The sequence below is a fragment of the Falco rusticolus genome, chromosome 15 (genome assembly GCF_015220075.1).
Source record: "Falco rusticolus isolate bFalRus1 chromosome 15, bFalRus1.pri, whole genome shotgun sequence".
In the NCBI taxonomy this organism is placed as follows: Eukaryota; Metazoa; Chordata; class Aves; order Falconiformes; family Falconidae; genus Falco; species Falco rusticolus.
In genome coordinates, this window is record NC_051201.1 from 21,432,143 (window position 1) to 21,456,513 (window position 24,371).

At 63.1% G+C, this 24,371-nt stretch overlaps 2 protein-coding genes across 5 annotated transcripts; one reads left to right on the plus strand and one right to left on the minus strand.

The window, feature by feature from the left end:
• Positions 1 to 1,895: 1,895 nt before the first annotated feature.
• On the minus strand, positions 1,896 to 5,509 carry ST3GAL2 (ST3 beta-galactoside alpha-2,3-sialyltransferase 2). Its single transcript, XM_037409341.1, has 7 exons — positions 5,392 to 5,509; positions 4,880 to 5,305; positions 4,549 to 4,742; positions 3,926 to 4,105; positions 3,693 to 3,738; positions 3,402 to 3,521; positions 1,896 to 3,086 (listed from the first exon to the last, which is right to left on the minus strand). The coding sequence occupies exons 2-7, from the start codon at positions 5,210 to 5,212 to the stop codon at positions 2,913 to 2,915; spliced, it is 1,047 nt and encodes a 348-aa protein (XP_037265238.1). The 5' UTR covers positions 5,213 to 5,305; positions 5,392 to 5,509; the 3' UTR covers positions 1,896 to 2,912.
• Positions 5,510 to 15,243: 9,734 nt separating this feature from the next.
• Positions 15,244 to 24,131, plus strand: FCSK (fucose kinase). 4 transcript variants are annotated; one of them, XM_037409219.1, is made up of 23 exons: positions 15,244 to 15,352; positions 15,439 to 15,596; positions 15,781 to 15,831; positions 15,918 to 16,043; positions 16,313 to 16,385; positions 16,659 to 16,756; positions 16,907 to 16,987; positions 17,077 to 17,196; positions 17,378 to 17,519; positions 18,801 to 18,928; positions 19,032 to 19,133; positions 19,597 to 19,767; positions 19,833 to 19,900; positions 20,062 to 20,432; positions 20,668 to 20,878; positions 20,959 to 21,125; positions 21,235 to 21,462; positions 21,618 to 21,761; positions 21,898 to 22,017; positions 22,092 to 22,279; positions 22,476 to 22,575; positions 23,129 to 23,352; positions 23,555 to 24,131. In XM_037409219.1, the coding sequence occupies exons 1-23, from the start codon at positions 15,283 to 15,285 to the stop codon at positions 23,669 to 23,671; spliced, it is 3,258 nt and encodes a 1,085-aa protein (XP_037265116.1). In that variant the 5' UTR covers positions 15,244 to 15,282; the 3' UTR covers positions 23,672 to 24,131. The 4 variants fall into 4 exon arrangements, with proteins under 4 accessions (XP_037265116.1, XP_037265117.1, XP_037265118.1 ...); XM_037409220.1 differs by lacking the exon at positions 22,092 to 22,279 and having other exon boundaries at positions 22,476 to 22,577; XM_037409221.1 differs by lacking the exon at positions 23,555 to 24,131 and having other exon boundaries at positions 22,476 to 22,577; positions 23,129 to 23,335.
• Positions 24,132 to 24,371: the final 240 nt, after the last annotated feature.

The following is a 24,371-nucleotide window of genomic DNA, read 5'->3' on the forward strand; positions in this document are numbered from 1 at the left end:
ACCTGACAGCAGGATCTGGCCAGAGGGGTTCTGTGCGGCACCTGGGGGGCCACGCTCAGCTCCTGCCCCAGTGGAAGGGCATCAGTCGCAGCCCACACGGAGGGCGAGCAGAGCATCCCCCCAGCCCCACCAACCCTCCCGCTCCCTCTCCCTCCTCTCCCAACCGCACCGACGCCTGGGCTTGGGTGCAGGTGAAGGCACAGCAGGCAGGGCTACCAGAAGGAAAACGCAGAGCGGTTCCGATGCGTGGTTTTTATTGACTTTTAAAAAAAAAAAAAAAAGTTGTTTTAAGACAGTTGTGTGCAGAAGTACCTATGTACACAGAGGCTACGGGTGAAGCCACCCGCCTGCTCCCGGCCTGAGGTCGGAGCGCTGGTCTCTCCCTCTCCTGGCGGGGTGGGAGGTGATGGGTGCTCCATCAGGCACCCGTGATGAAGACTGCCCCTGCCAGGTGGGCAAGCCTGGGCGCCCCCTCCCTGCCCGTAGCCTCTGCCTACATCTCCTCTATGTACAGTACAGTGGTGCTTGTCAGCGATGCGCCCGCGGCCCCCTCCTCCTGCCGGTGGCCGCGCTGCCAGAGAAACAGAAGTGGTCGTGAGTCCTAGCGGGACAGCTTAAATAAAAATTTAAAATAATAATTAAAACAAAGCGGAGTAGAGGAAGTAAGTTAGCCAAAAAAAAAAAAATTCAGGGCAGCAAGGAGCGGCAAGCGTGCCCTTCGCAGGATGCTGGCACGGTGCTGCCGGCGCGTTTGGTACCCAGCACCTCCGCTCACCCTGTGATTGTCTGGCCTGGCCCTGCCCAGCCCACAGCAGGAGCTGGTCCAGCCCCATCACGCCGGATTTGGCCCCTCCAGCCACTGGCATGGTGGCCTGGATGTGTCCCTGTCTCTCCAAGCAGCACCTCCCAGCTCAGATCCAGCCCGTTGTGAGGAGGGAAGCAGGTACGACTGTCAGATAAATCGGCCGAGCCCCTGCTGCCGGCGCGGCGGCGGGCACAGCCCAGCGTAGCTGACAGGAGATGGTCAAGGCACTCTTGTTGCTCATGGTTTTGTGGGGTTTTTTAGTTTTCTTCCCCTAGAAAAAACCAACCCAGGAAGGTGGAGACCGGGGCTCCAACCTGCCTCCGTGGCGCGGGGTTCGGAGCAGTGTTGGAGGCTGGCCATGGCGGTCGCGGCAGGCTGCTCGCGCCGGGGCGGCACCGCTTCTACCAAAACCCACCACGAAACTCAGGGGTTTAAAGCCCTGTGGACAGAAAAGATTAATTTCCCCAGCCCAGGGGATGCTCAGTGCCTGCTCCAGGTGCCCCAAACCCTCATGTTTTATGATTGCAGAGAGAAACCTCAAAAAAAAAAAAAAAAAAAAAGAAGAAAACCCTGAAAAACAACCAAACTGAAGCAGAGAAAACAGGTAAGAGGCTGCTACAGAAAAGCCAGGTACAAAAGGGTAAAAAACACCTCCAAAAACCCTATGGTGATTGTTCCTCAAACAGCTATTGCAACCAGGTGGTGCGGGCAGGGCTGCCCCTGCCCCAGTCCCGGCACCACGGGGCTGGTGCCACCACCGCGCTGAGCACCCGTTGCCATCACCGGCTGTGCAGGTGGAAGGTCCCTCTCCAGGGGACCTTTTCCATGATTGCCTTTTTCTTGAGCTTTCCAGCATCTCCCACAAAGAAAAAGCCCACCCACCTGATTGCCCCAAAGAAAGTGGTTTTAATTACACCTCTGGGGAGACAGTTTCCTTCTGCACCCCCTGTCTCGTGCCGTGGGGCAGCCTGTCCAGCCCGAAAAGCCCCGGGGACCCTGAGGGCACCGGTTGTACCAGTCTGGTGTAAACCAAGCCCCACCCTCACAAACGGAGCAAAGACTTTGGGATTTCAGCTTCTCACCAGAGCTGTCTGTTTATAGCAACACAAAAGCAAAAGCACGGTTTGTTCGCCCACTAAAGCTATCTCTAATCTGGATTTTTCCCAGCCCGAAAGCAAAGGGAAATCTTGTCTCCAACCCTCCGGTGGAACCGGACCCGCTGCTGCATCCCGCAACCGCTGCATCCTGCATCCCTTGAGCATCCTGCGAGCACTCACAGAGCTCATCCGGGGCTGCCGCTCCTGCGGGTTTCTTAGCTGCCTTGTGCACAGTCGCCCCCGCCACCCGTCCTACCCCTCCTCAATCCTCAGGCAGAGGGGCGCGGGTGCCCAGCCTCGAAGCCGGGGTTCCTCTCCCTGTCCCGGCCCGGCTGTGAGCAGCCACCAGCCTGCAGCGGAGCACGGGCAAGGGTCGGCTTCCCGCAGCCGCCGGCTCCATGCGGTGGGTCCACGCGCTTGCCAGCTGCGCCGGGACCCGCTGGGATGCCAGGAGCCTTCCTCCCGGGGCAAGCAATGGTGGCGGCTGCCTCAGGTGGGTAAAAAAAAAATAATCAAAATTAAAGGAAGAAAGAAGCAGCTGGTTCCACTGGCGAGGCTGCTCAGCCACCGCGGCTCCCTTGGCCCGGACATGATGCTCGGGCGCTGCCCAGAGTCACCCAGCATCAGGGTGGGGGTTGTCTTGTTTTAAAAAGAGCAGCATTTGGTTTGACTGTAAAGAGATGTGAGGCGGACACCCCTGCCGCCCGCTCAGTCATTGATTGTGTTTACAAATCCTTTCTCAGCTGGGTTTCTTAATAATAATAATAATAATAATAACAATAATAATAATAATAATAATTAAAAAAAAAAAGAAAGCAAAAAGTCTCCTTTAGCTCTGAACCTGATTGGCTGTTGGAGGCACCAAATCTCGCCAGGGTGGCGCCGTCAGCGGCGCGGGGCCGCGCTGCCCACCCGGCACTCATCACCGAGGCCGCCGGGAGACCCTTGCCCTCTGCCCCACGGGCAGCCGGGACCCGGCCGGCGCAGGGGAGCCGGAGGAGGCGCAGCCCTCAGTTCCCCCGGTAAACCTCGATCTTGCTGGTTTTGGCCAGCATGTCGATGATGTGCGCCTCGAAGTCGGCGTCGTGCACCCCGGTCTTCCTGAACTCCCCGGCGTAGCGGTTGTTCTCCCAGTAGTGGTGCCAGTTGCCCCGGCTGTCAGCGCCAAACCCAAAGACGTTCACCTGGAGCGGTGAGGAGGGGGGGGTGAGCCAACCTGTACCCCCCTGCTGGGCTGGGGACCCCCTCAGCCAAGCACCTGCGGCGCTGCTGGGGGGATTTCACACCGCACCGCATCCCTCTGCATGTCCCCCCCACCCTTCAAGGGTGTCCATCACCGTGGTGTCAGGCAACCAGAGCAAGTGATGAAGCCGCTGCAGCTGAACCCAAAGCAGCCACCTCCCTCCTTAACGCCGCAAGGTCCAGGATCCCAGCAAACCCAGCCCATGCCAGCCAGGATCCCACAGCCCAGCGGAGGGCCCTGAGGAGCTGTCACCCACCTCATCGCAGACGTGGAGGGCGAAGAAGAGCACCAGCATGCCAGTGGAGGGGTAGCGCCCGTGGTGCTCCGTCCAGCGGTCATGGATGTACTTGAAGAAGGCAGGATTGTAAATCTGCACCTGGGTGGAGGCGCTGGGGTTAGGGCTGGAGTCCTGGCCACGCTCCCTCTGGCATTGGCACCCCAGGAAGGAGCACCGAGACGTGCACGGGGACCCCGGGGGATGGTGGGGTGAGGGGGGCTGTGGCCAAATGGGTGCTCATGGCAGCAGCAGGTATGAGCCTTCCCTTACCTTTTCTTTGTCCACCCGCAGAAAAGGCTTCACAGGCGCGTATGTGCTGGGAAAGAAGCAGAGGCAGGTGAGTTCCCAGGGGCACCGTGTCCCCTAGCCCGGGCTGGCCATGGACCGGCGCCAGGGGATTCTCCGGGAGGGAGGAACTGGTGGGTCCCCGCTGCTGCCGTGGGAGCAGCCCCGCGGTCGGGAAGCATCCAGCCTGGTGCTGCCGGTGCCCGATGGGTACTTACAACCTGATCTGGCCAGTGGAGAGGGCACTGGCGATCCAGAGCAGGTCCAGGGTTTTGAAGGGCACCAGCACAAAGCTGACATTGGCGGGCAGGTTCTTGGCACTCTCGGGGTACATGAAGTGGTGTGTGGTCCGACCGCCCACGTCACCCTCGAAACCCACCGTGGGGGCTTGGTTCATCCTAGGGAGAGAGTGGGGAAGGTGGCACCCCCTCCCAGCCACCCTGTCCCTTGCAGATGACACGGGTGTCCCCCGTGAGCTGTTGAGCGCAGCCAAGGAGCGGTTTCCCAGCCCGCTGATGCTCAGGGTGCTGGGATGAGCTGAGGGTACCCCCCAGCCAGCCCAGGGGAGGTGGCAGGGCTGGACCCACTCCCACCCATCCCAGCACCTGGTGGGACCCACGATGGGCTCCTTGACCGAGCAACTGGAGCCGGGCTGTTGGCTGTGGCGTACAACACAGGCACAGCCCCTCCGGCATCACACAGCAGACCTGGAGAGATGCTGCTGTGGCGCACAGCAGGAGCTCAGCACCCCCGGGTGCTGCCAGCATCGCCCCACGCCTCCGTGCTGCCCGTGGGGCTGAGCAGGCGGGCAGTGCCCCCAGCAGCGGTCCCCTGCCCTCACCGCATAATGAAGTCATGCCCATCGATCTCCGGCCCGTAACCGGAGCCGCGCAGGTTGCCCGAGTTGCCGACCACGGCGCAGCGGCGGCAGCGGTGCAGGTCGTGGGAGCGGTAGGGATCCTCGCCTGGCACGATCTGGAAGAGCTTGCTCAGGACCTCGTGGGTGTTGTGGGACTTGAACTGGGGCTGCAGCATCTGCGGGGGGAGAAGGAGGTTGGAGGGAATCAACCAGCGGCCCCGCCTCAGCGGCAGTGGAGAAGGCTGGCCCCCTGTGCCGGAGCACATCGTGGCGCTCCCTGGGGCTGGGGGACCCATGGGGACCCCTTGCTCACCATCCACCACCTCTGGACGTCAGGCGGCAGGTCCATGTTCTCCTTGGTCCACACCGGGGAGATGGCGCCGTCATAGCGCCCGTCAAACCATTCAGCAGCGCCGGCCTCCTCGGCTGGGCAGCGGCGGCAGGCACAGCCCCGGGGGTACGGCCCCCCCTTGCTGAGCCGCTGCATGCCGGCATAGCCAGGCACCAGCTTCACTCGGTGGATGCCGCCCAGCCCGCCGGGGTCCAGGTAGGCGATGCTGTGGTGGGAGTAGGTGAAGAGGAGGGACATGACGAAGACGAGCAGGAAGGCGGTCGAGAGGAAACAGAAGCGCAACGAGCACTTCATGGTCGGTGGGCGGCTGAGCCAGGGAGGGCGCCCGCTCCGGCATAGGGCGCGGGCATAGAGCGCAGGATGGCGTCAGCCGGCCAGCGGGGCTCCCTGCAGGACCGACAGCTTTAAATCACCACGGCGGTGGCAGGGGGGACGCGGAGCCCTGCCACAAGCCCCCGGTGCTGGGCTCCTACCTGCTGGGCTGCAGCTTTCCATCCGCGTGGCCCGGCCGTGGCGAGGGCCCTCGGCGGCTCCACGTGCCGGGCAGAGAGCATCTGCTGCCAGCCGGCGGCACCGGGGTCCGGCACGGCTCAGCACGCTGGCCTCAGCCGTGGCACTGCGCCTTGCTGGCTCCTCCGGGTCCCGGCCCTGGCTGGCTCTTGGCCGCGGCAGTGCTCATCGTCCCTGGGCTTTAGCTGATCCGCTGGCACCCTGCCCTCCGCCGCTGGCTCGGGAACGCAGCCACAGCACCGGCCTGGAGCGGGAAGGGGGGGCGGCAGGTTAAGAGACGGCGATGCACATGGCAGAGCTGGGGGGCTGCACCAGGCAGGAGGGGGGCGCTGGGGGCTGAGGGGTTTAGTCCCAGTCGAGCTTTGTAAAATGCCCCGCAGCCTGTCCCTGGCGGGGGGCCGTGGGGCACGAGCCGTCCCCAAAGGGAACAAGCAGGCACAGGGTGCAAAGGCAGCCGGGATGCCGGCATCGCCATCCACGCCAGCTCCTCAGCAGCTCCCAGGCTGTGCCCCCCCCCCCATCCATCAGACAAAGGCTCAGCCATGAACTCGCCTCCAGAGCCAAACAAGCGGCTCCTTTCTGCAGGCTCAATCCTCCTTCTCTATCGAGCCACGAGCAGCCCCTCCAGCAGCCTCCGCGCCGGCTGCCGCCACCGCCCAGACAGCCGGGAAACAGCCGCCTCGCAGCCCGGCGGGTGCCCGGGCACCGACGCCAGCGGCTGTGCCCCCCCCACGTGGCAGTGTCCCTCGGGGAAGGTCACCCGCTCGCTCGTGATCCCGCTGGGTAAAAATAGCCAGGGCAGAGGTGCTGGCGCCTGCGCCCAGGGAGGGACGGGAGGAGTGGCTGAGCCCCCCGAGCCAGGGGGGCAAAGCCAGACCCCCGCTTCCTCAGCCAAAAAAAAAAAAAAAAAAAAAAAAGGCTGAAAATCCGCTTTTAACCTGGGGCAGGACCCGTCACCCCGGGGGATGGAGATGTGACACCCCTCCAGGGCTTTTTGCAGAGGGGGGTGCCACGGCAGGACCCCCCCAGGCCAAACCCTGCAGCAGCATCGCCTCCACAGCTCAGGTCTAGCCCCAGTTAGGCTGATGCCGAGGCCGGCAGTGCTAATTAGGAGCTGGCAGGCCCCGGGATGCTGCTTTCCTATAAAAAAACATCCTCCGGAAGACGCGGGCTTTCTTCCCAGGGACGGAGGCTGCCGAGCTCCCCCAAAAAGCTCCTTGCTGGGATGGGGGAGACCCAAGCACAGACTAAACCCGCCCCCAGCCCATCGCGCAGCCAGGCACAGCCGGCCCCTGCCCCCATCGTTAACCTGCCGTCAAACATTTCTCCGAGCAGCAACAGCCCCTAAAGGAAAGAGCCAGCAAACGGGTGCACGTCCCGTCCACGATCGTTGTCCAAGTCTTTTTTTTTTTTTTTTTCCTGGCTCGGGGGGGCGCGGGGGGGGGTTCAATACGCCTCCACGGCACATGCACCGCCGGCGAGAACGAGTTCCTTGGCTTGCTGCCAGCGGAAAAAGCAGGGGTGGTTGTTAAACGGCGGGTTTGCGTTGAGGGGAGTTTGGGAGAAAGCCAGTAAAAAGCTATAGCCCCCCCCGCCCCCCGGATGCACAAGGCGGGAAGGTTTGGGAGGTAAAAGGCAAATTCTGGGCTTTTTTTAGCTGCGACGTGGCAGGAACGCCGAGCAGGATGGGCTGATCCCCTTCCCCTCTTCCCGCTGCTCTCCATCCCACGGGGCTTTTTAAAGGCTAAAGGAAATCGGCTATCACGTGCTCATGGTATTTTTGTTCCCGGTGAAAGGGGGAAAAATCCCTTTCCGGCTCCCCAGCCTCGCCCGGGTCCTGCCTGCTGCATCCCAGCCCTGCCAGCATCTGGAACGCGTTTTGTACAGCCCCATCCCGGGGCCTCCCACCGCTGCCCCCGGCCACAGGCAGGGAAAAACCATCCTCCAGCTCCCGCGCCTTACAGCATCCCGAAACGCCAGCGGCTTATCTGAGTCATCGCTCTCCCAGCAGGGGCTGGGGGCTATTTCCATCTGCCCTGCTCCTTAATGACCCCAGCAGGGCCGTGGCACCTATGTATCCATATGTAGCTCAGCGCCAGCCAGCACCTCCCTGCCACCTCCCGAAGTCGAACCCAGCCTGCCTCCGCCACACAAAGCCCCGCAGGGACTCTTTGCACCGGGTTTTGATGTTTCCTTCTTACAATAACAGGGGATTTCAGGATTTCTTCGGTGGTGAGCAAGCCCGGCAAACTGGCGATACCATTGAATACCCTCCCGCTCCCCAGTTCATCCCCAGGTCTCCTTAATTGCCTTCTGAAGACCAAGTGCTCATCAAACATGAGTTTCTCTTTGATTGCAAGAGATAATGAAGTGAGGCTATTAAAAGGTCCTGGCAAATCGCTCCACTGCTTTTTCAGTTGGATGATCTTTCCAATCATATAATCTTTCATTTCAGGATGTATAATCTTTAATTTCAGGGTGAACACTACAGCGATATGACCAGCAGCTCTGGGGCCTGGAGGATGCCTTCCCCTTCCCCATCAGCCATAATGCCATCGAGCACATCCCCATCTGGCTTTTTTAGGTCTTGTTGGCTTTGTTTGCTCGTTTCTAAGATATCCTGAGGCTGTTGGCACCAATTCCCTTGCCGGTAAATGATGAGCTGGGCATGGGAAGGAGCCGTCACCGGGCGATGGGATGTTACCCTGCTTAGGGCAGGGAGAGGAGGGGAGCAGAGGCAACGCTGCCTGCACCGGCTGCTACTGCTCCCAGGGATGCTGGGGGTGAAGGTTCCCCTGGGAAATGCACCCCTGGGTGTCCAGGTGTCCCCATGCCATGGCCCCTGAGCAGGGACATCACCGACCACTGCCGAACCATGGGTGCCGCAGCAGCGCCTGGCTTTTGCAGACAGAGGAGGGAGAAGCGTGCAGGGACCCCCCACCCTGGACCACCATCCCTCCTGCTGTCACGGGTGGAAAAAGTGAGCTGTAGGGGATTTTTTTTTTGAAAGAGGAGGGAGTGGAAGCAAGTTGAGTCTTCTCCCACCTCCTTCAGCCCCAGCCAGAAAGGAACACCGAGTGGCCACCTGTCCTTGTTTCAGGCCCGGCTTCAGTGAGCAGGATTACTACAAAAATTCATCAAACCGCTGCAATTTGCTTTTTCCCGTGGCCCCCAGGCGCTGCTGTAGCTAGGGAGCACGCCGAGGAGCACCCCTGCTCACCGGGGCCGTCAGCTCACGTTAGCTGGGAACGGCGAGCAGGAATCTGCCGGGGGCAGCGTGGGAAGGGACGATACTCCTGTCCTTCGGCATTACTTGGCTGCCAAAGCCAAACCGAGCCCCGGCGAGAAAAGCACAGTTAATTAAAAAGGTCCTTTCCATGTCACCCATCTGGAGGGACTGTATTTTCCCTTTGATTCTTTTTTTCCTCCCTGGAAGCTGGATGGGAGAGGGAGCAGGGAACAAACTCAGCATTGGGAAAAGGATGTTTCTCCCTGCCGTTGAGCGATGCCATGGAGCATTGACAGCCGGTGGCAGCCGGGCACTGGGTATTAACAGGAGAAGCCAATTTCATGGGTTAAGCCATCACCGCACCCCAAGAGCAGCGAGGACCCGGTAACTTATTCTTCATCCTTTTAATTAATCATACTCTTATCAGCCAGCTCAATCAGCTAATGGAGCTGAGTTAATTGGGTTTCCCATGCCTTAAACCCTCCTTGCTCCCCAGGCTGGCACTGGCAGCAATTCCAGCATTTCCTTGCACCTGGCACCCAGAGGTGTTATTTCTGGCTCATCCCACAGCGGGGGAAGCCAAAACCCCAGCACGGAGCTGGGATGGAGCCAGGCATCACCAAGGCCATTTCCTATGGGATGTGGGGGCACAGGGGAGGTGCCAGCAGTGGAAAAGCTCAGAAAGGGATGCTCCCACCCTTACTGGTGGATGGGGCTTGCAGGGACTGGTCCAGCAGCATCTCAAGCCCCTCAGCTCGACCACAGCACAGTGGGGACCCCATGGGGCACCCACTCCAGCCCAGCCCTCTGCGCTGCCCAAGGGGGCAATGCTGGGTGTGGGGAGCTTTGGCTGCAGAGCCTGTCTGGCCATCCCCACCCCCCCTCCCCCCCAAAAAAAAAAAAAAATCACACATGGGCAGAAGCAGCAGAAGCAGCCAACCGCCCCCACAGCTCACATGCACGGACTCATCAGGACAGGCAAGCCACGTGTGCCAGCCCACACAGCTGATGCCCCCGTCACTGGGAAAGGGCCCTGCTCGGCCATCTGCCAGCACCACTTCCCCTACCCTCTGCCAGCTCCCCGCAGCCCCCCAGCTCTCCTCGGGCAGCTGTGGGGAAAAGGGGACCCCCAGCCCCTGCGCTCCGGAGGGGTTGACAAGCCCAAGGTCACGCTTGCTGTGCTGGGAGCAGCAGCATCCTCCCCGAGGCAGGACAGGCGGGGAGGGGGACTCGCCACTCAACCTGATGCAGCGGGGACACGCTGCCCCCCCAGCCCCCAGTGCTGCCAGAGCCCAGGGGCAGACCCAGCCCTGCTGCCCTGCGCCCCCAGCACCCACCCCAGAGTCCCCAGTTTGCACCAACTGCCTCAGCTGCTGGGTACCACCGAGCCAGCCACCATCAAGCCACCAGACTGGGTGCCACCAGTTCAGGTACTGCCAGGTCGGGTACCATGCCATGGGGTAGCCCTTGGGGTGGATACCACCAAGCCGCTGGGTCACGTCCTGCTGAGCCATCAGATCATGGACCACCAGCTCAGGTACCACCAAACCATCAGGTCATGTACTACCAGGTCAGGTGCCACCAAGCCACCGGATCAAGTACCACCAGATCAGGTACCACCGAACCACCAGGTCGCGTACCACTGAGCCATCAGGTCATGGACCACCAGATCAAGTACCACCGAGCCACCGGGTCGTGTACCACTGAGCCATCAGGTCATGGACCACCAGATCAGGTACCATCAAGCTACCAGGTCGCGTACCACAGCATCAAGTGCCACTGGATCAGGTGCTAGCAAGCCCCTGGGTCAGGTACCACAGGGTCAGGTGCCACTGAGGTGGGTCCCACTGAGCAGCCGGGCTCAGGGCTGGCTAGTGGGTGGGGGTGCCAGCCAGCCCCCCGTAGACCACAGAAGGCAGAGCCCAGGGCTCACCACCCTCCTCTGCCTCCTCCTCTCCCCCGTCCTCCCCCAGCCCCCCCGTACAAAGCCACCGGGCCCTGCGGGGAGCTGGCCACCCACTGCTGGCCACATTTCCATCTAGACCTCCCACGAGCTGGGGTCAGTCAGGTCTGCCCGGCCCGTGCCCCCCTTCCCACCTGTCGCAGCAGGGCTGCCTCCCACAGACACCCCCAAATTGGTCTCCCCCCATCCTCAGCCGCCTGCAAGGACATGGCCACGCCATAGCAGGCAGTGCTCCCCAGCAAGGGCAGGGCCCCCGCTCACCCTCCATCACCGGCACCCAGGGAGCCACCAGCAGCACCTTGCGTCTGCCTGCCAGCAGCACCCCAAGCCTCCCACCAGCAGCACCCCAAGCCTCCTGCCAGGAGGGAACTGCTCCCCCTCTACCACCACGGCTTGTTTTACCAGCTCGTGCCCGTTAGGTTCACGCTTAGTGCCTCACCGGGAAAATATGCTCAGGAGCGCAGGAAGGGCGGACGCCGCGCCGCAGAGGCGCCGCCGCTGCCGCTGGCCATGGCCTTTTGCCCAGGGAAAGCCAGCAAGGACGCGGGGGCCCCTGCGCTTTGCTGTCCCCCTCCCTGGGGCTCAGCAGCTCCGAGGACGGGAGGCGGTGGGAACCCAAAGGCTTTCGAGGGCTGGTTGATGGGTGCTGCCACCCACAGCCCCCCTCTCTCCCCCAGGACACGACCTGAGCAGAGAACTGCAAACTCGGTGCATAGGGCAGGGCGGCACGGTAAAGCTGACCAAGGTTTATTCTGCTTGCGGGTGGTGCTTAGAGGCCGTTGAACTTGTTTGGAAAACTGTACCTATAAGATTTTATTACAGGGATGTCATAAAAGGCTCCCCTGGCCAGAGGTCATCGGTCCCAGTACAGCCCAGTTGCTGCTGGGGACTCCCATTACATGTAAAATTAGAGCAGCTCCGCTGGCGAGGGAGCCTGACTTCTCCTCTCCGCTAGCTGGGGCTCCGCTCGGACACCGAGGGAGAAGGGGGAGCATCTGCATTTTCCTAATTAGCCCAATTACTGCTGCAGATCAGAAGTCCCTTGCTGGGACACGGTGGCACCCGGAGCAAAGTGACTGCAGCTTGCGCTGGCTTCCCGAGCTGCTGCGGGGCTGTTTTAGAGCCTTGTCCCTCAACTGTTCATCCAGTACGGAAAAAACAAAGATCCATCTATCACACACGCATATAAACATATACTAAAAATTGTTTATATATATTCACCATTCATCCATGTGCGGTTTTGGGGGTATCTTTGGGAACTTTGCCACGGAGCTGGGATTCAAATCTCTTGCAGTCTCAAAAAAAAAGCTTTTGGGAGATGCCAACAGCAAAGAGCGACGCGGAGCTGAGAGATCCCCGGGAGCCCGACACGGAGCAGGGCAGGGTGGGGAGAGGAGATTCCCAGCCTCTCCCACCACATCCCAAGCCCCCCCGGAGACTGGCGGGCTTCCATAAATCACAGCTCGTTGAGAGGCACCGAAGCCGGCCGAGCTGCTGGAGAGCAATTAGCTGTTTGCGCTCTTGCAAGAATGAAATGCAACGGGAGGAGAGGAAAGCCATTACAGCCGCTGGGACCTCGGCGTGGGCCAAGCTGGGCAGCATCCAGCCTGCTGAGCGCCGCCGGGGAAACCAGCGCGCCCTCGGTGTTACCGGAGCCTGTTCCCTGAAAAGCTTGGAGCTTGTTTGGGCAGGAAAATTCAAGCCTCAGCCAGCTCCGCCGGCATGCGGCAGCCGGGGCTCTCCCTGCCTGCCTGCCTCCGGCACCGGCGCGGCGTGGGCGAGCGGAGCGCCTCTTGCCATTCCCCAGCACCCAGAACCGCCATGAGCTGCTCGGAGCAGAGGGAAAGGCTTATGACGGCGGTTGCTGCACAGCACCGGCACGGGGCCACTGCTCCCTGCCAGATGGGGACAGATGGACAGGCACGATCGTGGTCGGGGCGGGGGGGCAAGGCGGCCCTCCCCACCCCAAGCGTCACCACTGCAGATGCAACATCTGGCTCTGATAAAAGGGGAAGGAAAAGCAGAAGCCAGCCCCAAGCACCAAGCGACTCCCTGTCCACGCTCACACTGCCCTGGCCACCACTTGGGGGCGGGGGGGGGGGGGGAAACAGGGGAGCCCCCAGCTCCTGGCCCATTGGGGGACCCTCAGATAACGGGGGACAAAACCACCAGCTCAGAGCCCACCTGCCTTCCTGGACAGAAACTCAGCAAGTTTTGGGGGGTTGATGTTATTTGGTTTCACTCAGCCATGTTTTTTGCCCTTCCTCCAGCCTGAGCTGCCCAAGCACCGTCCTCTCCCCAAAAAAATCCTCCTGCTGGGCTGGGGAGCCCTCGCTCCGGGGAAATATTTGGGAGCTTTGCAATAACTGCTCCGGCTCTGCAGCTGGAGCCTGAGCAAAACCTCACCTTCCCCCCCCCATGCCGGCAGCACCCAAGCCCCCGGCACCCATGGGGACCCCTGGCATTGCCAGGGCCCCACTCCGGTAGCCATGCCTCGCCCAGGAAACACCGATGGCACCGGGACAGCACATCCCAGCAGGTCTGATGCTGATGGGATCCCACACCGACGCTCGCATCGGCACCCCACGCACACAGGCACTGCCAAGGGACACTTCCCTGCCCGGTGACACAGTTTCCTACCTGTCCCCAGGGATGCTCGCGGTGTGTTTGTGAAAACCTGGCCGCCGCCACCCAGGCAAGGGACACCGTGTGTCATGCAGCCATGTGTCACACTGCTGCTGCTGAGGGACCTTACAGGCACACGGGCACTGGTGGGGACTGGGGGTACCTGCAGGTCTGGTGTCCCCATCCCCGCTCCTGCCCTGGTCCCATCTGTGGCCACCCCAGTTCTGCCCCCAATACCCCCCCGGGGTCCGGGCCCCGTGGCACTGGTGTGGGGCACATGCTGGAGGGGGGCAGCTCCCCTGGGCTGTGGGGAGCAGCACCAGTCCCGACACCCCTGCCAGGGGCAAGCACCTTCCCCGGCAGCAGCCTCGGGCTGCGGCTGTGGCCACTGCATCCTCCTGGGGGTTAGTGCATCCTCCTGGGGGCCAGCGCATCCTGCTGGGGGCCAGCGCATCCTCCTGGGGGCCAGCACCCCGGGCCCGAATCCAGTGCATCCGAGGTGCAGATAGCCGAGGACAGCACCCAGCACCGGGACCAGCACCCCAGGAAGCACATCCTGGGTCCAGCACCCCAGGGCCGAATCCAATGCATCCCGGGTGCGCGCTCCCTGGAGCCAGCACCGGCACCAGCACAGGGGACTAGCACCCCAGCACCGGCACATCGTCCTAGGGACCAGCACCCCGGGGCCCAGTCCAGCGCAGCCCGAGCCCACGCTCCCCGAGGCCAGCCCTCGGACCAGCACCGGGACCAGCACCTCAGGACCGGCACAAGCACCCGGGGCCAGCGCATCCCCCCGGGGACCAGCACCCCGGGGCCCAATCCAGCGTACCCCGGGCGCCCGCTCCCCGGGGCCAGCACCCAGCACCGGCACGGGAGCAGCACCCAGCGCTCGGGCAGCCCCCGGCAGCCGCCCCCGGCCGCAGCCCGCCATCCCCGCTCCCGCCCCCGGGTCCCCCGCGCCGGGCCGTGCGCGCATCCCTTCCCGGGCCCGCTCCCCGCCGCGGTACCTGGCTCGGCTCCGGCATAGCCCCTCCGCCGGGCGCCCCCGGGCCCCGCCGCCGCCGCCGCCCCCCGCGCCGCGCCGCGCCCTCCGCGCCGTGCGGGGCCGTGCGGGGCCGGGCCGCGCCGTGCGGGGCGGGGGGCCGGGCCCAGCAGCCTGGGAGATGTAGTTCTCGGCCGCCCGGCGGGGCTTGTGGGACTTGTAGGAGGCGAGAGGGGCCGCGCCGCGCCCACCCGGTGCACCGACATCTCCAGGGGCTGCCCCGGTGCCCAGCCCGGTACCACCCCGGCACATTGGCATCCGCCGGTACCCAGCCCGGTACCTCTCCGGTACCCCCCCGGCACGTCGGTATCCTCCGGTGCCCAGCCTGGTACCCCTCCTGGCACATCGGCACCCCCCTGGGATCTGCTCCGGTGCCCAGTCCGGGACAGAGGCATCCCCGGCACCATCCCCCTGGTATCCACCCGGAGTATCGGCATCACCTGGTACCCGCCGGGTACCTGGTCTGGTACCCATCGCGGTACCCACCCGGCACACCGGCATCCCCCGGTACCCCCACCCCCCCCTCGGTACATCGGCACCCCCCGGTATCCATCCCGGTACTCCCTCCCGTGCCTCCCCGTTACCCCCCTCCGCTACCGACTTCGGCACCCACCCCAGCACCCACCGGGCATCCACCCCAGCACCCGGGCACCCCCACCCCGCTGCGAGAGGCCGGGCTGAGCCCGGGCGGGCTCATGACAGGGATGACCCGGAGCACTCAGGGGTGCGCGCCGCCGGCGGGGACCCGTTTTGGGGCAGAAAACATCGAAAACCCCCATTCTCCCCTTTCAGGCCCCCCCGGAGCGGGGGGGCGGACAGCGCGGGGGCTCACTGTAGGGGCGCGCTGTGCCTTTAAGCGGCCGCCGCGCAGTGCACGCTGGGAGATGCAGGCCCTCCGCTGGGCGCCTCCCGCGGCGGGCACAAGGCCGGACTACATCTCCCAGCAGGCACCGCGGCCGCCTCACCGGGGCCGGGGAGGGTACGGCGGCGCGGCCATGGCGGCGGAGTGGAGCGTCCTCCTCCTCACCTGCCAGCGCGGCGGTTGCGTGGCCGCCTTCCAGCGAGGCAAGCGGCGGGGCTGGCGCTCGCCCTATCCCCCCGGCGCGGCGGGGGGGCCCGGCTCTGAGCGCCGCCCGCCTCTCGCTTGGCAGAGCTGGAGGCCCGCCGGCGGAGGGGCGGCCTGGGCCCGCGGCCCCCCCCGCTCCTTCTGGCCGTGGAGGACCCCTGGGCCCGCCTGGGCAGCGGCGGGGCCACCCTCAACGCCTTGCTGGTGGCGGCCGAGCACCTCAGCGCCCGGGCGGGCTGCACGGTGAGGGGCGCGGCTGGGGCTGGGGGGGACGGGGCCTGGGAGCGGGAGGGGGGCTGGTTGTCCCGTCCCCGCTGGGGATGGGGGGGTCGGGAGGCTGGCTCTGGTGGGCCCGGGGAGGCTGGGAGCGGGAGGGGGGGGCCGGCCGGCCCGTCCCCGTTGACCGGCCCCTGCTCTGCCCTCCCAGGTGGTGACAGCCGATGTCCTGAGGGACGCCCGCATCCTCATTCTGCATACGGTGAGAGCCTGCCTGCAGCCCGGCTGGGGGCCCCCCGCTGCACCCTCACTCTCCCCGTGACCCCGCCGTGTGCCCCCTCCCCCCAGGGCCGGGACTTCTCCTTCGACGACTGCGGCCGGGCCTTCACCTGCCTGCCCGTGGAGGAGCCCGACGCCCCAGCCGAAGCTCTGGTCTGCAACCTGGACAGCCTGCTGGGGACCATGACACATCGGGTCTGTGTGGCCTGTGGGACGGGGACCGTGACCCGTCGGGTCTGTGTGGCCTGTGGGATGGGGCCCTGGGCTTGTGCCGAGTGATACTAGGCACCCTGGCGTATGGGTGGGTTTGGCTCCCCCTGAAACCTTCGGGGTGCCTTCAGCAGGCTCCCAGTGAGGCAGAAAGGGTGCTGGGTGCCCCAGCGAGGCAGTAAGGGTGCTGGGTGCCCCACGAGGGCCAGGCCCCTTCCATGCCATCCTTGGGCACGTGGCCCTTCTCTCATCAGCTCTGTGTGGGCTCCCCACCTGGTGTGTGGGTCTGCAGCACCGACATGCTCCTCACCATGCCCTCATCACCAGGTGAGTGGGTGCCAGCCTCGCCTCCAGCACCTGCTTTGGCTCGGGGCAGGGGCCAGAGCCAGCAGCACAGCTGGTTCAGCCTGCACCGTGCTCCTGTGAGGGTGTGGATGTTTGGGCATTGCTGACCCCTGTGTGTTTGGGAGCATCTGTTGTGCCTGCAGCAAGGTGGCTGGCTGTCATTTGCTCTGATGCAGGCCCAGTTTTCAGGCAGTTGTGCCCAGTGCAGGTACGTGCACTGCCCCAGTTGGCACTGGTCTCTGCTTCTCTCCCCAGGGATCAACTGGGATGGCTTCCAGGGGGTCAGAGTGATTGCAGTGCCTGGTAGCCAGGCATATGCCAGGGACCATGGGGTCTACCTCACTGATGAGCAGGTCGGTAGCAGCTCCCACTTCAAGCAGCGTCCCTTGGAGGTGCAGGGGTCCCCACCCCTTCAGTCCCTTGGGTGCTGAAGGCCCTAGCCCTGCTGCGGCTGCTGGGCCTGAGGCTCCCCGAAGAGCTCACTGGCGTGGTCTTGCTCCCAGGGGCTGGTGCACGACATCATCTACAGAGGCACGGAGGCCCAGATCCAGCAGTGTGCGGGGCCTGACAGCACTGTCCCGTTGGTATGGCAGGACTCAGGTGTCAGTGGCCCTGCCAGCCCAGTCTCTTGTGTCACTGTGGCTGCGGCCTCAGCCCCACTTTGTCCTGGCAGGTCTGTGGGGTGGTTTTCTTCTCCTCGGATGCTGCTGAGCAACTTCTGGCCACTCATGTCGTTCCTCCTCTGGATGCCTGCACCTACATGGGGCTGGACTCGGGGGCACCACCCATCCAGGTGACAGCCCCTCTGCGGGGAACAGAACCCCTTGCCCCAGGGTGCTGCTGGTGGCCATCTCTGTAGAGCCTGTTTGCCCCCACGCTGCCAGATTTGGGTGGGAGAGGTGGCAGGAGAGGAGCACCTAGCAGCAGGGTGGGGGTCAGTGTGGCTGTACCTGACAGGTCCCTTCTGTCCCCAGCTCTCCCTCTTCTTTGACATTGTGCTGTGCATGGCAGAGGGGATGATGAAGGAGGATTTTGTGAAGGGTGGCAGTGATGCCAGCGTGAGGAGCGCCCGCTCCGTGCTGTGGACAGCTCTCCATGCCTTCCCTCTTAGCATGGGTGAGCAATGCTGCAGTGGGTGCACGTGTGTAGTGGTTTAAGCCTGGCTGAATGCCAGGTGCCCGCCAAAAACACACTCTTGCTACCCTCTTCAACCGGACAGGGGGAGAGAAAATATAATGAAAGTCTCGTGGGTCAAGATAAGGACAAGGAGATCACTCAGCAATTACGATCACGGTCAAAACAGGCTTGACGGGGAAATTTTAATTTATTTCCATTCAAATCAGAAAAAACACCTGCCCCCCCACCCCTCCCTTCTTCCTGGGATTAATTTAATTCCCCATTTCTCTACCTTCTCCCCTCACGCAGCACAGGAGAATGGGGAATGGGGGTTATGGTCAGTCAGTTCATGACATGTTTCCGCTGCTTCTTTCTCCTCACACTCTTCCCCTGCTCCAGCATGGGGTCCCTCCCACAGGAGAGTTCCCAAACTTCTCCAACATGAGTCCCTCGCAGGGTCTACTGTTCTTCGCACACTGCTCCACTGTGGGTCCTTCCTACGGGGTGCAGTCCTTCAGGAGCAGACTGCTCCAGCCTGGGTCCCCTGCAGGGTCACGAGTCCTGTCAGCAAACCTGCTCCATCGCAGGCTTCCCACAGGTCACAGCCTCCCGCAGGCATCCCCCTGCCAGGGTGGGGCCCTCCACAGGCTGTGGGTGGAGATCTGCCCCACCACAGAGCTCCGTGGGCTGAGGGGGACAGCCTGCCTCACCATGGGCTTTACTACGGGCTATCGAGGAGTCTCCACTCCGGCGCCTGGAGCACCTCCTGCCCTCCTTCTGCACTGACCTGGGGGTCTGCAGAGTTGTGGCTGTCACGTAGTTTCACTCCCCCCTTCTGCTGGCACAGATTAATTTCCACCCCCCCACCCCCTTATTATGCAGTCACAGAGGTGCTGCCACTGTCACTGATGAGCTCGGCTTTGGCCAGTGGCGGGTCTGTTTTGGAGCCAGCTGGCATGGGCTCCATTGGACATGGGGGAAGCTTCTGTCATCTTCTCACAGGCTGCCCCTGTAGCCCGCCCCCCCCCCCGCCAAACCTTGCCATGCAAACCCACAGTAATATGATGTGACCCATCCCTGAGCCCTCCTCCCCTGCATGGGGAGAGATGGGGTGCACAGGGCCTGGCCCCCAGCTGTTTCCTCCCACAGCTGTGGGTCCCCGGGTCTTCTCTCCCCACCCCTTTGACTGGGGATGTTCAGCCTGGCTGCCCTTGGCTCCCACGGGTGTCACACACCCACATTTGCCATCGGTGTGCTGACAGCTCTCCTTCCCCCCTGCAGCCTGCATCCCTGATGCGTCTTATGACTACATGACCACCTCTGCGAGCGACTACATCCGCAGCCTGACGCTCCTGCCTGGCTCTGCCAGCCACCTCCACTTCTGCAAAACAGCCCATTCCCACGTGGATGTACGTCCTTCCAGCCCCAGCCTTGCTCATGCACATTTCTTTGGGGGTTGCTCTGGGCTGTGTGGCTGGACTCCGGTCCTACTTGCCTCTGTGCCCTCGGCAGCAGCCCCATCTCCTGGAGGACGGCTCTTCGGTCACCAACTGCCTGCTGGAAGGAGCCGTGCAGCTGGCAGCCGGCAGTGTCATCCAGCACTGCCACCTCCAGGTATGTGGCTGGGGTGGGGGTGACTGAGTTGTCAGTGCACTGAATGGGCAGCAAGGTGAGGTGACCCTGGCTGGGATGGGGGACCCATGGCTGTGAGATTTTGGGTGCCCTTCCTCTTCAGGGCTGCTTTTTGGCTGGTGCTAGGGACTGGTGGCTGTCACCCTCCCCAGGCAAGGAGAGGAAGCTGTTACTGCTGAGCTGTCCCGCCCTGGGGACTAGGGCAGACCCTCTCTTTGGGGGCTCTGTCGTGGCTGTGAGCCCTGGAGGCTGTCACCTGGCCTGAATTTCTGCAGTCCATGTCCCTTCAGCCCTGCGACAAAGCGAAGTGTGTCCCCCTGGCTCCTGCTGGCCCCAACTTGTCTCCCGGGATGGTTGTCCCCTTCCAAGGCTGGGTTCTGACTCTGGTTTGGGGGCTGCTTTGGGGCCAGCCACGCCACTCAGGGTCCTGCTGCCTTTTCTGCAGGGTCCCCTGGAGATCGGTCCTGGCTGCCTGCTCTCGGGCCTCGCCGCAGGCTCCTCACCAGCCCTGCAGGGCTGTCCCCTGCATGACATTGTCCTGCAGGGCCACCACGTCCGGCTGCGTGACCTGCCCTGCCAAGTGTACACTCTCACTGGCCGCCTTGACAACTGGCAGGTACGGGGGTGACGAGGTGGCTCGAGGCTCCCTGCAAAGCCAGGGTGTAACTGTCCCCCCTGCAGAGCCCTGCCGAAGAGGCCACCTACCTGAATGTGCCCTGGGCTGAGTTTTTCCATCGGACGGGCATACGGTAGGTGCCACGTGCCAGGATGGGACTGGAGACCTGGCTTCCCCTGGGATGGCTGCAGTGGGAGGTGTCACAGCCACTCCAGTCCAGCCTGCGTCCCGGCTCCCTTCCTGGAAGGTGTCCCCGAACCCCAGGGCAGTGCTGACAGGCTTTCCCTCCATCAGGGAGGGAGACCTTTGGGATGCCGAGATGCCACAGAGGAGCCGCTGCCTGCTCAGCGCCCGACTCTTCCCAGTGCTGCATGCCTGCGAGGTGCTGGGGCTGGAGGATGTGCTGTGGCTGCTGGCCCCGGCGGCGGTGGCCGGCGAGCGGCTGGCACGCTGGCGGGCGGCCTGGCGCATGTCCTGGCAGGAGCTGCTGCCCTGCCTGGACAAGGCGGCCGAGCTGGGCGCCCGCCAGGCCCTCTTCTTCCTGCAGGGCCAGCGCAAGGTGCGGCGGGTGCTGCTGGGGCGCCAGGACAGCAGCCTCCTGCCACTCGCCCGCAGCGCCGTCCACGAGGGCTACCACGAGGCGGTGCTGGGCACACTGGACGAGGGTGAGCTGGACTCACTAGCTGTGTATCTCTGGGTATCAGGGCTGTTTGGTGGTCTCCGTCTCCTCCAGTGACACCCCCACCCTCATGGGGGTGCACCTTTAGGCATCCGACAAGCCAGGGTGGGCACAAGCCATGCGAGTCCATCTCCCCTGGAGCCAGTTTATCGCAGAAGTGGGCTGGTTTGGGGTGACCTGCAACCCGGCTGTCGCTTTGCAGCCTCCTTTTTATTTTCTAGTTGCCTCCACGGCTGGTGACGCTGGCATTGCAGCTCGGGCGCTCGCCTGCATCGCTGAGGTCCTGGGCTGCATGGCGCAAGGGGAAGGGGGCTTGCGGAGTGGACCCGCTGCCAACAGGGAGTGGGCCTCGGCTTTCAGGCGCCTGGAGAGCGGGGACATCGCCGGCGGTGTCCGGGAGCTGGCTGCTGAGCGGCAGAAGTGGATGAGCAGGTGAGGCTGGGGCTGGTGAGCGGCAGCATCAGTGCAGTCAAGGAGCTGCGGCAGCGGCCTCAGCATCCTTCTCTTCTCAGGCCAGCTCTGCTGGTGAGAGCCGCTCGGCATTACGAGGGGGCCGAGCAGATCCTTGTCCGGCAGGCAGTGATGTCCTCGTGCCAGTTTGTCACTGTGGGGCGGGCGGAGCTGCCACCCCTGGGGCACTGGGTGCAGGTGGTGTGTCCAGCCCGCCTGGACCTCTCTGGTGAGTGCGTCCCCCGCTCCCCCCAGACAGATGAGCCGTGTCTCAGCCCTGTGGTGCTGGGGGAAGAGGAGTTGGGGGGCTGTGGGGTGCTGATGGTGAGTCTTGGCAGGTGGCTGGAGTGACACCCCCCCCATCACATACGAGCACGGGGGGGCTGTGGTGGACCTGGCGGTGCTGGTGGACGGGTGCCGGCCCATCGGTGCTCGGGTACGGCGCATCAGCGAGCCGGAGCTGCGCCTCGTCAGCCTCAGCGGGACGCCGCAGAGCGAGGCGGTGGCAGAGCTGGTGTGCCAGGAGCTGCAGGACTTGCAGGATTACTGCCAGCCGCACGCACCAGGTGAGGTGTCACCAGCAGCATGGCCTGGCTCTGCATCTGTGATGTCCCCTTTGTGTCCTTACCCTGTGGTGCCAGGGTGGCCCTTTCTGGGGATGAAGCGGTGAGGGACCACGTAGTGCAGCAGGCATCATCAGCTTTGCTCTCTTTGTTTTCAGGAGCCTTGCTCAAAGCTGCCTTCATCTGCACCCAGGTCGTGCAGTTCCCCTCGCAGAAACCCCTGCAGGCCCAGCTGATTGAGAGCTTTGGGGGTGGCTTTGAGGTGCACACCTGGTCCAAGCTGCCCCATGGGTCTGGCCTCGGTAAGTCTGCAGGGAGAGGGCTGGGGATTCCCTCCTGCTGCCACCACTGGCGTGGTCCCCCTTGCTGTCCCCAGCCCCAGCCCTCACGGGCACACATGATGCCACGCTGCCCTGTCCGTGTCTGTGCTCCCTGCAGGCACCAGCAGCATCCTGGCGGGAGCAGTGATGGCATCGCTGTACCGGGCGGCTGGGAAGTTCGCCAGCACTGAGTCCCTCATCCACGCTGTGCTGCACCTGGAGCAGAGGCTCACAACAGGTAGTGGCCAGCGGGAGCAGCCAGCCCGTGGGGTGTGAGGGCCTGGCAGTGGCTGAGGACCCTCTGCCCTGCAGGCGGTGGCTGGCAGGACCAGGTGGGCGGGCTTGTGCCCGGCATCAAAATCGGGAGGTCGAAGGCCCAGCTGCCACTCCGGGTGGAGGTGGAGAAGATCCCAGTACCCAATGGTTTTATCCAGACCCTCAACGATCACTTGCTGCTGGTGTACACTGGGAAGACTCGCCTGGCCCGCAACCTGCTCCAGGTGACACCTGGGTGCCACTGGGTGCCACAGGCTCTGGCCTCTGCTCCCCCCGCGACCTTTGGTGTCTCTCTCCTTCGCTGGTGCAGAGCTTTGCCACCCCAACAGGGCTGGCAGCGAAGGCTGTGAGTGCAGCGCTACCTCCCTGGTGCCGCTGGAGCCGGGAGGATGGTGACAGGGACGTTCTTGCCTCTTGCAGGACGTGCTGAGGAACTGGTACGCCAGGCTGCCCTCGGCCGTGCAAAACGCCGACGCGCTGGTGAGCAACGCCGAGGAGTGTGCCCAGGCCTTGAGGCAAGGTGTGAGCCCCCTTTCCTGGGCCAGGCCGGCCCTTCTACTAACTGAAGAAACACAGACTTCTCCCGGGCGAGTCTGTGCAGTCCTGGGTGGGGGCAGAGGCTGTGGGTTTTGGCTCTTGCAGCTGCAGAAGCCTCAAATCCTCCCCAGGCCCACCCTCACGTTACAGGCAATGCCCCAAAATTCAGGCTTGAATGAAGACTTGGAGGAAGGGGGGTTAGACATGCCGAGTCTGGTTGATTATCTGCGAGCCATTTGTGATGGGGCTGGGGGCCATGTCTAGCCTGTGCAGTGACTTCATTTGGCTTTTGGCTGCTGCGATACAGTGGAGGGGAAGCTGGAGCATTAAAGCAAGCAAATTTTCCCCCTGTGGAGGATTAAAAATAAACAGCAGCGTGACAGGGCTGGGTTTGCTTGCTCGCCAGGCAGAGCTGGGAGGAATTGGGTAGATGAGAAAGTGGAATTTAGCTTGGGCTGAGCAGGAGAGGCAGGGACAAGTTTCAGCCCCTTGGGCGAGAAACAGGCAAATAGTTTGCAATATCCTCTCCTGTGCAGGTAACCTGCCGCTCATCGGCAAGTGTCTGGACTGCTACTGGCAGCAGAAGAAATGCATGGCCCCGGGGTGCGAGCCGCTGGCTGTTGGGCGCATGATGGATGCTCTCCGGCCCTATGTCTATGGGCAGTGCTTGGCTGGGGCCGGCGGTGGCGGCTTCCTTTACGTCTTGACCAAAATCCCTCGGCAGAAAGAGGCTTTGCACCAAATTCTAGCGAAAACTGAGGTGAGATATGAGCTCCCAGGCAGTTCGCTGTCGCGGGCAGCTTGCAGAGGTTTGCTTTATATAGCACAAGCACTAGGAGCATCTCACCGCCCCGTGAGTGGTACAAGATTGCTTGTTGTCCCTTTAGCCCTCCCCAGGGCCTTGGAGGTGAGAGCAGGTCCCTTGCTGGCTCCTGCCCCAGCCTGCAACGTTCTTTTTGTAGGGACTGGGCAACTTCAGCATCCACAGCATCGAAGTGGACACGGGCGGTTTCTCTGTGGAGGGTGTGGGACACGATACAAAGGACAGTGCTGGCTCTGGAGGGTTCATGGCTGTGTGAAGGCCTTTAGCCCTGACCCGTTCCTGGCAGGGGGCAGGGGAGGAAATCCCTGCTGCTTTAGAGGCAGCTCCTTCAGCCAGCTCTAGCAGGTGCCTTAGGTCTTGATGTGGCCTTTTTGTGCTGCTGCTTGCCCCAAAAGCCAGAGGCTGGAGAAGCTGTGACGAGCTAGGCAGGCAAACCCACCCCTGGAGGGTTAGCCTTGCTGGAGGGACAGTCGCTAGGGCCTCCAGGCTGATTTTGGGGTTTCACTCCAGTTTTCATGGTTCTCCAAAGTGAAAAGAATAGCATTTGTGATGCTGCTTCTAGCAGGAACCTTCCTGCTCTTCCAGTGCAGTGCTCCTGCACGAAGGATGCACTTGGATGTGGAGTTGAGTCAAGTCCCTCTCCTGTGCTGACACTTACTTCTGCAGTGAATCACTAGTCCCTGCAGTCTCTTTTAATAAAAAAGCTTGGTCCCAGCGTGTGTTTGTGCCCATCTATCCCTAGCAGGGCTCCTCCCCTCCCTATGGGATAGCAGGGGGCCAGCAGTGTGGGGGCAAAGCTCTTGCAGGGGTTGAGAATGGCAGACCCCGCGTGCAGGGGCTGGTCATGGCCCCCCAGCCCTGGCTGCTGGGGGCCGGGGGGAGCGCTGCAGCAGGAGGCAGCAATCACGCAGTGGGCTGGCACCAGGTCCTGTCTCAGGGGCGTTTGTACTCATGAT

What these genes read in the sequence shown, in the direction of transcription:
- ST3GAL2 (XM_037409341.1), bottom strand. Translation starts at nt 5,212, where the DNA reads ATGAAGTGCTCGTTGCGCTTCTGTTTCCTCTCGACCGCCTTCCTGCTC. An exon ending in TCCACTGGCCAGATCAGGTT is followed by an intron (nt 3,739 to 3,925) that starts GTAAGTACCCAT and finishes CTTCTTTCCCAG; the next exon opens with CACATACGCGCCTGTGAAGC. An exon ending in TGCGGGTGGACAAAGAAAAG is followed by an intron (nt 3,522 to 3,692) that starts GTAAGGGAAGGC and finishes GCCTCCACCCAG; the next exon opens with GTGCAGATTTACAATCCTGC.
- FCSK (XM_037409219.1), top strand. Translation starts at nt 15,283, where the DNA reads ATGGCGGCGGAGTGGAGCGTCCTCCTCCTCACCTGCCAGCGCGGCGGT. An exon ending in CTGACAGCACTGTCCCGTTG is followed by an intron (nt 16,988 to 17,076) that starts GTATGGCAGGAC and finishes TTGTCCTGGCAG; the next exon opens with GTCTGTGGGGTGGTTTTCTT. An exon ending in CAGCCCATTCCCACGTGGAT is followed by an intron (nt 18,929 to 19,031) that starts GTACGTCCTTCC and finishes TGCCCTCGGCAG; the next exon opens with CAGCCCCATCTCCTGGAGGA.